Raw genomic sequence first — 12,906 nt, 5'->3', positions numbered from 1 at the left:
ACGCATATTCGCAGCCGTAAAGGTCTGATCTCTTAAAATCAGTTAAAAACTTTTTATTGCAAACTAATGTTACAAATATTAATGAGGGAAGATATGAAGATTCAATTTTATAAAATGTGTCAATTCACAACAATATTGAGACTGAGTGTATAAAAATTGAATATGAAAGTGTTAAAAGAACTAAAAAAACTGACAACCAAAGTGATACAGAATAGAGTCAAAGAATACCAGGTGATAAAAATAATTTTTCAATGTCAAAATTCTGAAACAAAATTAAAAAATAAGATGCATGCGCAAAAAGTTTGTAGCTTTGAGGTCCGGATTATAGATCATTTCGGATTATGGGTTTCTGAATTAATGACTTTTGACTGTATATCATACTTTTTATTTTATAATTACTCCATCATGCCATCTTATTAGATTAAATTGAGCTGAAAATTTTTGGAATTGCCAAAGCATTGACGATTCCGGATCATGGACTTTTGACAAGTCACACCTAATTTTTGTTGTGCCTTTCCTAAATATTACAGATTTGCTTTTCAATTTATGCAAATTCATGTTTCTTTATTTTTCATTTGTAAAACTCTCAGTGATTCACTCTTCAGCTTGTAAGTGCTGATTTCTTACATTGCAAGTTCTTATGAAGCTTATTTAGAGTATGCCCATGAAAACTTTTCTATGGGTATTCACCTGCATTATACAGGGTGTTTATAAAGTTTCTATACATGTTTGCTTAAACAGGCTTTATTCTGAAATAAAAGTTATGTACACGAAAATTCAACATAATAGAACATTAAATTAGTACAATTTAAAGTGGCCCCCTGAGTGTCTAGGCACAATTGCCACCGTTCCACTACACTCTGGAACACCTTATGTAAAGTTATTGGAGTAATTTCAGCTGCTGCAGCCATAATTTACTTTTTTAATTGTTCAGTGCTGCCAGTCTTCACTCGGTACACTTTTAACTTGAAAAAAAATAATAATAAAAACCAATCCCATACAAAAAATTCTAGGGTTGTTAAGTCTCAAGATTGTGGAGCCCAAAGCCGTTGAGAGCCACGACCAATCCACCTATCAGGAAAAGTTTATTAAGATAATTACACACAATAATAACAAAATGGGGAAGTGTCCCACCCTATTGGTAGACAACAGTGTCAATAATGCCATCTGATACAACCTTTGGCTCAAGATATTTTTGCAATATATCGAGATAAATTTCTCCAGTCATGGTCTTTTCTGCAAACATGAAAGGTTCACAGAGCTTAGACTTGGTCAATGCGATCCATACATTAACTTTAGGTGTGGCTCCCTAAGATTTGTATAGCATGTTTGGTTGTTCATCAGCCCTCGTTCGGCAATTACGTCTATGAAAATGGCCGCTGAGATGGAATGCGCCTTCGTCGCCAAAGAGAACATTCTCCATTAAGTTCTCATTACCCACAGCTTCCTACGAATCATAACACATGACTTGCTGAGCTGCATAGTCCTCGGCTTCAAGCACATATACAGTTTGAATGTGGTAGCCATCCTTGTTTAAATGATAAAGTTTTCCAAACAGTAGTGTGCAAAATACTGTTACGAAATAAGATGATAGGTAAGATGGCTTCCCCGCAAAGCAGGTTTAGGGTTGCCACATTTGGTGAGAAATCACTCATTTGGTGACAAACTTGGCAGTCTGCCATAGACAGATGAAGAACCTTCTGGAGTGAACGGTTTACGGTGCTTAACGGTTTAGCCCAGAATGTTGTCGAACACAAGCCAAAAGCTACACAGTCAAAAGTCATTTGAACTCGTCGGGACTTCGGCGATTCCGGATTATAGATAGATCATCAGTTTAAATCTGGTAAGATGCCATCCAGAAATTATAAAATTAAAAATATGAAACCGTAATTTATGAAATCAAGAACAATTATGATGTAAAGGGTATCAAAATTTACAAAAAAAAGCTTAATATTTATTTGTTTACTTTATTAAACATTTCTTTCAATGTAAGCTGTTTAAGTTGCTTCGTTTTTTTATGTGATTATACATTCTCTTTAATTCTATAAACAGACATGATTTCTTGTTCAGTTACAAAGTTCTGCTGTTCAAGTACTATAATTGCTGTGTTGAGAATACCGACTAATTTGTCAATCGAAATTTTTTCGTTTTCAATAACCTCTGTCACTTTCTTCACTATCGGAAGCGAATTATAATGATGAGGAATTTGATTTAAATCATATCAAAGATGGAGTACATCGAGATGAAATACTACATTTAGTAAGGAATTATAAGCCAAATAAAATAAAAATATCTGCCCTGAAGATAAGAATAGTGCTGACAGATCAATTTCCAATTCATTGCGCGCCGCGGCGTTAAAGATAAACAAAGTTTAAATAAACAAACGTTAAAGTTTAGATAAACAAAGGATATGCCTTTATCCATTTTTTGAAGCAATTCCACTTTTTGTTTAATGGACTTCGAAACATACTTTCGCTTTGTAGCTCCTTTACATATTAGTAAATGTATATCAGAAATTCTATTTGACATAATCGAAAGTTCAAGCCTACTTTTATAAAATTGCTCTCACAGTCTGCAAAAAAATACTAAGCCGAATCCAATTCGAAGATTAAGGAACAACGCAATCTGCACCATCAACTGAATTAGATAATTTTAGCTTATACCGTCCGTTATACATTAAACGTGCATTCATAAACGTATTTTTCGCACGCATATTCGCATTTGTAGCTTTGAGGTCCGGATTATAGATCATTCCGGATTATGGGTGTCCGAATTAACGACTTTTGACTGTATAAGCCCTGCTGGTACGAGGAGAGTTAGTGTCTCGTTTAGTCAGTCCGTGCAGAGTCAATCAAGTTGATAGTTGGTCAGCGAGTGCCGAGTGGGTCGTCAAGTGCATCGAAAGAGTCTGTTAGTGTATCGAGGTTAGTGCATCCTCGAGAGAGTGTGTTGAGCTCCAGGAATGACTAAACCGAAGAGTCGGGAGTCATACTGTAGCGTATTGTCGAGTGCATCACGAGCTGTAGCGTGGAGAGTCTCGAGAGTTCCGAGAACGACCGAGCAGAGTCGGGAGCTGTACGCTAGTGCTTTGCAGTGAAGCTGTCTCCACCAATATAGCCTGATATTGTGAAGGATGTGTTGCTGATTGATTCGCTGTGTTTGTAGTAGATCTTTGACGACTGTAAAACATAAATTTGGAGCTGTCTTTAGAATACTGGCCAATAAAGTGTGTTTTGATATTTAATCAAGTGCTGTCGTCATTATTCACTCCAAATCCGCACAAACCTCATATATACGTAAAACGTAATGGAAGAAAATAATGCAATAATACTGTGTTCCCGGCTGAGTCTTCGTGTAGATGCCTGGGAGCTACATGTAATGGCTTCTTGTGTGCATTGCTCAACTTGTGGTGTTATTGAAGGTCTCCCAGAAAGGTCTTTCATCTTTTACACTACCAGTTTGCTTGAATGTTTTTTACTAAGGTTTTTAATAGCTGCTTTGGTAGGGGCTTGTTTCATGAATTTGCAGGCAAAGTCCTGCACCTGTTGATACATTAATTCATGTGTACAGGAACAAACAATGGCTATTCTTTCAGATCGTCTCCAAAGAAATTGTAATTGGAACATATTTCTTTAAAATGTATAGAGACTTTATAAACACCCTGTATTTGTGTATAGGTTACCGTGAAAGACCGAAATTGGAGAATGTCGACTTTCACCGGAGAATATCAACATTCACCAAATACGTCGGTGAAAGACCGAATATTTCACTACATTCTTGTATATTCGGACCCTCACCGGTGTATGTCGACAATCACAGATATGCTCTGGTGAAAGTCGAAAAGAGAGGTCATAAAGTGCCATAATAGTTTAAGTTGTTGCAATAAATAAGATTTGAATCACATAATTTAGTTAGTTTTTTATTGCTGTTATTTTATTTTCTCATTTAGAACGAACGTACTGTATAATTAAGTAAGTTTTTAACTTATATTATTTTCCTTTCTCATTTTGAATGTATTGTGTGTTTTAGGTTCTCGTGTTCTTAAGTTCTTATTTCAAGTCTCAAGTGCGTTTATTCGCGACTGAATTACGGAGAAGAAAATATAATATTGTTATATGTTCAACATTCACCATTAGTACATGGTGAATGTCGACATTGACCAGTGTCAGAAATAAGAGTATTTGGAAAATATTTCGGACATACACCAAGAGACTATGTGAATGTTGACATATACCGGTGAAAGTCGACATTCTCCAGATTTCGGTGTTTCACCGTAACATACAATTTAAATTCGAGTATATAAGTGAAATCTTTTTGACTGTATGCTTTATGTTGATATGTATGCCTATATATTTATTTCATTTAGGAATAAAAGGACCAAGTAAATGGTTAGCATTACCATTTTCAAACTTGGATAAAAAGAATATTACAGAAAGAAAGTCGTTTTTAGAAAGCTACTTGAAAGAACTTTGCAGTCAAGGCCCAATTGCTCAGAGTTCCGAGCTTCAAGAATTTTTAGCTTATGGTGGTGATGCTAGAATAGCTTTTGCTAAAAAAGCAACTGATATTGGTGTTCCTAGAATTGATAAGGTGAGAATTTTATTAAAAAATTACATTTTTACGTGTATGACCACATTCTTAATCATGGCGTTTTCAGAGAAATTATTGTAGCTTTGATACTGGATTTTCTTCCTCAAGAGTAAATTTTTTAGAACATCTCTATGAAATATGAGAAATTAAACTGATGCTGCAGCCATTCCAATTATAATGCATAAGTAGTTGATGGGGATATGGTTAAATGTAGTTAAACTTTTTATGATTGAAGATGCACAAGGTAAGCTTTATCAATCATATTCGGAATCAAAATAAAAAGACTTTCAAGTAAAATAATAATAGTTCAAATAAAACTAACTAAGTTTTATTAACAAATTTCTAAAATTATCATTATTATTATTACCAAGAATTTAATCTCGGTTCAAATCAAAACTATCCGGATATAGCGTCAAAGACTTGCTTCAAACCCTTATCTAATCTAATCTAATCTGCTAGACATACAAGAAGAAATATATAGGGTTACATTTAAATACTTGGCGAGAATAAATTGGTGCCACAGCGCAATACAAGGGATGTGCAACACACTGCCCCTGGATGAACAAGGACAATTGTTCAGCATCTAATTATTTCAAAAGAAATTAACAAATAGAAATATTATAAACATACAACGTAAGAATGAAATTACTTACTTTCACAGAAAACATCTGAAGAATAAACTGAAGTCTACAAATACAATAACAAACTGAATTAGAACACATAATCAAGAAATACTTCCAAAAAAAAAAAAAAAAAAAAAGAGTAGAAAAGATTGTTCATTGCTAAATAATAAAATGTCAATCATGATCAAGTTCTAGTTTGTAGAGTAATTGAATTGGTCGTTTAATTATACCAGAAGATGTCTGAAGGGCATAGGAACGTACTTTATCATCTCTACCAAGAAACAGTTCCTTGACCACTCCAAATTTCCATAAGTGTTTTGGCATTTTGTCCTCCTGAATGAACACTACATCACCAGTTTTGAATATAGAAGGAGTGTTAGTGCGAGGGGATAAATTGGCTGAGCGAAGTTCAAGTAAATATTCTTTACGCCAATGTTTCCAGAAATGAGCGATGACTTGTTTGTGTCTCAACATTTTCGTGACAACAATTTTGTTTGATTTGGGTTCAGCTAAATACTTGACATCTGGCAAGGAATTTAAATGCTTACCAATCAGAAAATGAGATTGGATAATTGGAAGAGGTTCGTTGTTATCTTAGATTAAGATAAGTCAGAGGACAACTGCTGATGACAGCTTTAATTTTGGTCAGCGTTGTTTGAATTTCTTCATAGATGAGGCATGATCTATGGAGGATTTTCTTCAAAGGGGTTTTTATAGAACATACCATGCGTTCCCAAAATCTGCCCCACCAACTAGCTCTAGGAATAATAAATTTCCACATGATACCATTTTCTTTGAAATACTGCTGAACATCAGGTTGGGAAATTCGGCTCCAAACTTCTTTTAAAAAACAATCGGCCTTTATGAAGATTTTTGCATTGTCACCATAAATTGTTTTACATAGTCCTCTTCTGGATATGAATCGTTTAAGGGCTAATATAAAAGTTTCAGTGCTCAAATTACTTGCTACTTCGAGATGAACAGCTCTTGTGACAGCGCAAGTGAATAATACAATGTGTGCCTTTTCTGAGCCTGTTTTTTCTTTGATATAAATGGGACCAGCGAAGTCAACAGCACAGGTCATAAAGGAGGGGATTCAATTATTCTATCCCTCGGTAATGGAGCAATATCTTGTTTTCCAGGGGATGCACTGAACCTTTTACAAATCATGCAATTTTTTAACACTGATTTAACATGTTTTCTGCCTTTAATTATGAAATATTTTTCCCTCAGATGAGCTAAGGTGCATGTAATACCAAAATGGAAAACCTTTTCATGAGCATTCTTAGTTAATAAATTACTAAAATTTCCAACTGACAGAGTCCAAGGATGTTTTTCCTTTTGAGAAAACTCAGAAAATTAAAGTCTTCCCGAAACAACTAACAAACCGTTTTCATCAAATTTTTGTGTTCAGATTGTATAACGAACCTTTATCAATAGGCTTTTCATGTTTTAGAGACATAATTTCACGATTAAATGCAATTTGTTCTGTCTGTTTTATCCAATATAATTCCGCCTTTTCAATTTCTGAAGATGAGAGTTGGCCTGAAATTTTAAACTTCCTTTTATCAATCTTGTTTAAAAATCTCAAGAACCATGCCGTAATATTGTACACCTTGTTTAAAGAACTAAAATTTTCTAATTTTAGCAGCGAATCTGGAAATACGTCAACAGCACAAGACAGTTGTGTAGAATTTGAATGGGATTTCTTTTCGTCTATAACATCTTTAGCATCATTATTAATAACGATATTTTCGGGTTTGGGCCACATGTGACTTGGCATTGATAACCATTCAGAACCATAAAACCATAACTTGTTTTCGATGAGATTATTCAATTTTTCACCTCTGGTTAAAAGGTCACTTGGATTATCTTTACCCGGGATATGGTTCCAAATTTTGGGATCAGTTAAAGATTGAATTTCCATAACTCTATTTGCTACAAAGGGTTTCCAATTCAAAGGTGATCCCTTAACCTAGTGTAGTGTTATGGTTGAATCCGAGCACAAGTAAATGTCACAATTCTGGGAAAAAACACTTTTTAGATATTTGCTCATTCTTGCCACGATTAATGCCCCCGTAAGTTCAAGGCTAGGAATTGTTAGATGTTTAATGGGCGAGACTCTACATTTAGCCCAAATTAGACAGGTTTTAATTTCATTATCATTGGTGATTTTACGGAAATAGGCAACAGCTCCATAAGCCTTAGGGTTGGCATCTGAAAAAATATGAACTTGTATTCTATCGGAAAGATCATAACCTTGAGGGAAATATTTTCGAGGTATTTCAAATTTATTAAATTGCACAAATTCCGAGATCCAGCTTTCAAAATCTTCTTTCAAATCATTGGGCAAAACAGTATCCCACCCCAAACCTCGTTGCCATGCTTCTTGTAATAGATGTTTCATTCGAACAAAAAAAAGGGGGCAAAAAGTCCTGTAAGGTCAAATATTTTCAGCATAACCTTGAGAGCAGTTCGTTTAGTTGGATTAAATTCCCAGCTATCGGGAAGAGATTGCGTCTCAAAATGCAAAGTATCCGAATCAGCATCCCAAAGTAATCCCAATACCTTTATCCTATTGTTCGAATTTTCTCGTGAATCACATAATTTATTTTTCTTCCACACTTTTCTATGAGCAGAATTGGTATTAAATTCTCGCAAATTCATTCCTGCTTCTTTAAAAATAGCTGAAGCAGTTGACAAACAAATAGAAAGCTTCAGCATCAAACCCGTTATTAAGTCATCTACAAACAAAGAAGAATCTAAAATCTTAACAACTTTGGGATGTACGTTATATTTTCGAATAGGATGTTTAATTGTAGCTGCCAATATGAAAGGACTGCAAGTTACACCAAAGAATGCATGCGTAAACCTAAAAAATTCAACGTTGTCCTTTTCATTACTAAACCATAAAAATTTTAAATAGTTCCGATCATCTTCAGTAATTGCAATTTGCAAAAATGCCTTCTCGATGTCGACGCAAAATGCAATACTGAATGTTCTGAAATTCATTATAACATCAAGTATGTTTGGATTAAGATTAGGGACCACAGCGCAATACAAGGGGGTTGCAACAATGATCAATAATTCATTACATATTGTTGTACAAATAGCATAATTAAAATACTCTGAACTCTTTCTAAGATGGCCACCAGTAGTTTCCAGAAGATTTGGGTTTTCTGTGCAATTGGCTAATGTAAGGGGGCTGGTTTTCAATAGCAATATTTATTTTTATTTTCTGAAATACTGATCGTTGTAAGAGGTTGGTGGTCACAAATAGAGGTTTCACTGTTTATGACCTCACATGAAATTTTGAAAGTAGATTGATACGTAAATTGTGTTACACATTTTTTTCTTATAAGACATTTTTATTTTGTTGACAAATATAGTATTCTTTTTTATTGTTTTCCCATCTATATTACTAGAATTATTCTGGAAATGAATATGTGATTTGATTCTACAAATATTATTTCTTATTCATTGTAAAAATGGAATTTTCAAGCTTTCGTCTGTTATCATATTTACTTCATACTTTATGATAGCCTTAGACTTTTGTCTTTGAATATATATTATAGCTTTGATAAAAATACATAAATAATATATGGTCTCTTCAGTTTTAGTATAATGAATCATTTCTTCTTTGATCAAATTGTCTTATTTCATCTATGATATTTTTAACTACAGTCAGCTTGTGATTTACACTCATGTCCATAAATTAAGGATAATTCAGATTCACGGGGAAATCAAACTCTAAAATAAATATATCACCTGTAAAATCACTACACACATCTTCAAGAATCATATGCAAATTTCAGGAAGTAACCAGATGACACCGATGGTACGTCAAAATGACGAGAGTGTAAGAGAGTGATATATAAGGAATACAGGCAAAGAAGTAAAATTGTTCGCAGGCACTTTATAAGCATTTCAGTGCAATAACCGAATAGTTATGACACAAAGGACGCATTTGGATGATTTTTTACCTGGTAGAATTATCAGCCATCTCGAATGTGGGCGTACCCAACTGGAAGTATCAGACAAAATTGGAATTGCCTAGAGTGTCATCTCCAGGCTTTGGCAATGATTCCAAGATGATGGTAATGTGAGTAGAGGTTACAGCACAGGTTGCCCCAGAGTTACAATGCCGAATGAGGACCGGTATTTGGCAGTTACTGCCAAAAGAAACAGGCGGAGCACAGCCTCAGACCTGTCTCGTCAGCTCTCTTCAGCCACTAGTACGACAATTTCAAGCCAGACCATGTACAGAAGCTTAGGGCAGATTGGTCTATATGCTCGTAGACCTGTCAGATGCTTTCCATTTACTGCAACTCACTGTCGCCTGCGATTAGCCTGGAGTAGAGAGCATGCATTGTGGACACCGCAACAATGGGCTTGTGTGATGTTTTCCGTCGAGTCCAGGTTTAGCTTGCAGTCTGATTCTCGCCGGACTTTCATACGGAGAGCTCCAGGTACCCGTTACCACCAAGAAAACATCATTGAAAGACACCGTTACGGTGGTGCAGGAATGCTCGTTTGGGGTGAAATTATTCTGGGTTCCAGAACTGACCTGCATGTTCAAAATGGAACCATGACAAGCCAAATCTATCAGGACGTCATTCTGGAACAACATGTACGTTTGTTTCGGAACGCCATGGGCACACAATTTCTGTTTATGGATGACAACACCCGTCCTCACCGTGCAAACATCATAAGCGAATGCCGTCAATCGGAGGATATCACCCGTATGGACTGGCCAGCATTCTCACTGGACTTGAATCCAGTAGAGAATGTGTGGGACATGCTTGGCGGACGAGTTGCAGCCCGTCAATCTCCTCCTACATGTCTACCGGAACTTCGGAGAGCATTGCTTTTTGAGTGGTGTAATATCCCCCAATATCAGATCGATAATTTGACACTGAGCATGCCTAGGCGTTGTACGGACTGTATTGCATCGTCTGGGAGACAGACATACAATGTATTAACAATCATACCAACCATGTAATATTGGTTTTTTTGTAGTTTTTTTTTTTTTTTTTTTTTTTTTTTTTTTTTTTGTAATTTGCTTCAGGGAGAAAAAATCACTCATTTTTTTAATAATATCAAACATATAGCATCTTTTTTTTTCTCTCTCTTTACCTTTTGTTTAATAAATAAGCTTTACAAATAAGTCAAATTTGTTTTGCTTCTAACTCTTCCTTTGCCTGATTTTGCATAATCCTTAATTTATGCACATGAGTGTATTTGGCCTTGTTTAAGAAAAGGTACATTTGTTTATTGTGGAATGATGGAAAAATTGCTTTCACAGACCATCAAAATAAAGCAAAATCTCTGCAGAAAAAGCAGAGAGAAGAAAGTGTATAGTGTAACAGCAGTCATAGCAGATGATGTCATAGTATGTAGGACTTGATTTTATCAACAGCAGTGCACAATTTAGTATATTTAAATATTGTTAAATCACCTATTAAAAATAAATTGTAAATGAAAATTTAGTGTTTCCACCATTGATTCCTATCAAAATAAAAGAACAAAAACATTATACTTTTTATTTTGAAATATGTCCTTTAGCTGATTTAATTTATGTAACCCAATTAATTTATACTCTGAATAAAACTGCTTAAAAATAGTAGTATTTTTCTGTTAATATTACAATTATAATATTACTTATACAGTTATTCACCTTCCTCTCTTTTTTTAACTTCCGTTGGATTAACTGTGATTTTAACTTTTCAGCTAATCATGTACATCATTCTCAGTATTGCCCTGATTGACAGGGAGTCTGTTCTATATTAAATATAGAAGCATTTTAAAATTTAGGTTTCTTATTTTTCATTTACTTGAAATTGCCATGTGCATTTATTTTTGTGTAAACATCTATCCAGCTTTCAAAAGTAAAAATCATAAATAATTCTAAAAGGCCCAAAATTTATTGAAATTGTATACAGCATTGCATAGAGTAGTAGTAATACATTGCATAGCTTCATTACATAATGAAACTAAAATTAAAAAGCTAGCTCTTACATCATTTTTACATGCAATAATAATTAACTTGCACATTGGCAAAAAAAAAAAAAAAAAAACTAGTGTATTTTATTCTGCGCATTAAAATAATATATATTCTAGCATCATAATACTGAATGTCCATATTCATGATTTACACTACATAGTCCTTAAAATGTTGAGGTAAATTTTTTATCCTCTTTGGAATCTACTGATGGCTGGCTCTGTTTCGCAGCATCTGGTGATTTGTCAATGGCATCTGAAATATAATCATCTCTTTCAATGGCCAGTAATAGGTCATCCAGACTAACAAGAAAAAACAGTTTCACCATTGATGTATGTGCTGTAGTTTTAGAGTTTCATTTCCTTCCTCTCAAATACGTAAATATCTGAAATATCTGTCTCTCTGTAAATATCTGAAATATCTGTCTCTCTGTAAATATCTGAAAGCAGTATCATAAAAATTACAAGGGACCTCTATACTTTACCTGTGTTATCATGCTGTTACATATTTGTTCAAGTAATTGATGCACATCATCATCCTATTTGTACACTTTGCAATGAGTATCATAATTAACTTTGTGTTATCCATGTGTATTACTTTGTTGTATATTATTAATGAAGTATATTCTATTCAGGATTCTGATCATCACTAGAACTCCTGGTCCAAAACAGGAATTTCAGTCTTCCATTTTGTGTACTTTGTTGAGTCTTATATGATTGCCTAGCATTTTGGCCATGAAAATCCTTTGTTTCAGCTCTTGTATTCAATCTGCTTGTAGTTGATGTTCATGAAATGCTGACCAAAAGTTTTTAGATATGCTATTGTCTGTAGGTTCAAAAGATAAAAAACAAAAACCTTGACATGCTTTTTGTCTTTAATCACATGTAATGATAACTTAGGCCATGTTTCCTAATTTTGCCATAACGTTATAATTATCTGTTTCACTTACATTGGGGAAAAGAACTCTCAAGTGTATTTTGAAATGAAGTGCACCTCTTTTATTCTTCTGCATAATTCTTGGTGTGCGTTCTTTTGTATCAGCCACACATCCATTTAATTCATAAGGTTTTGATTTACTACAGTAGTCATTCACATAACTGAGAGTTTTAAAAGTTAAGAAACCCTGGTATACCAGTTTCGTTATTTTTCATGCCAACTCTTATCAACCACTTTTCTAAATATTCTAAAATACAGTCTTTTGCAAAAAAATCAGTGCACCATGAAGGAAGTGGTTGTTTTTTATTAAATTCAATATGTGTATAGCCCATACACAGATAATAAAGTGATTAAAAAATCAAGGTCATAGTACCTGTTCACAGCTCACAATCACCCATTGAGTGTTCAAATTAGTAGTTGGTGGAACTGCCCCTGGTGACAATGCATGCTTGAATTCGTCGAGGCAAGGAGTGGTAGAGGTTCCTAATGTCATCCTGCAACATATTCTGCCAGGCATTAATCGGTTGTCACTCCAGATCCACGATATTCTGTGGTGCCTGAATCTGGCGGCCTACCATGTCCCAGACATGCTTGATTAGTGAAAGGTCTGGTGACCTTGCTGGCCAAGGAAGAGTTATCAACCGCATGGAAACAGTCCAGAGATATGTAAGCGGTATGTGGCCTGGCATTATCTTGTTGGAAAATGGCCCCAAGATGACATGTCATGAACGGTAATGCAACCAGCTGTAGGATGGT

At 34.7% G+C, this 12,906-nt stretch overlaps 1 protein-coding gene across 3 annotated transcripts in view; it reads left to right on the top strand.

Annotated features, from left to right (window-relative positions):
* The window catches only part of LOC118184218 (uncharacterized), a 96,857-nt gene that overhangs the window by 25,566 nt on the left and 58,385 nt on the right, over positions 1 to 12,906 (top strand). For all 3 annotated transcript variants that reach the window (XR_015039244.1, XM_085810042.1, XM_085810041.1), the window contains exon 4: positions 4,367 to 4,590. Coding sequence is in view for 2 of the 3 variants with exons in the window: in XM_085810042.1 (XP_085666168.1) it covers positions 4,367 to 4,590 (224 nt within the window). In the remaining variant the exon portion in view is untranslated. The remainder of the gene's footprint in view (positions 1 to 4,366; positions 4,591 to 12,906) is intronic.

The sequence above is a fragment of the Stegodyphus dumicola genome, chromosome X2 (assembly GCF_044657685.1).
Source record: "Stegodyphus dumicola isolate Sdum_Otavi_A_Nest chromosome X2, ASM4465768v1".
In the NCBI taxonomy this organism is placed as follows: Eukaryota; Metazoa; Arthropoda; class Arachnida; order Araneae; family Eresidae; genus Stegodyphus; species Stegodyphus dumicola.
This window is presented reverse-complemented; position numbering and strand designations above follow the sequence as displayed.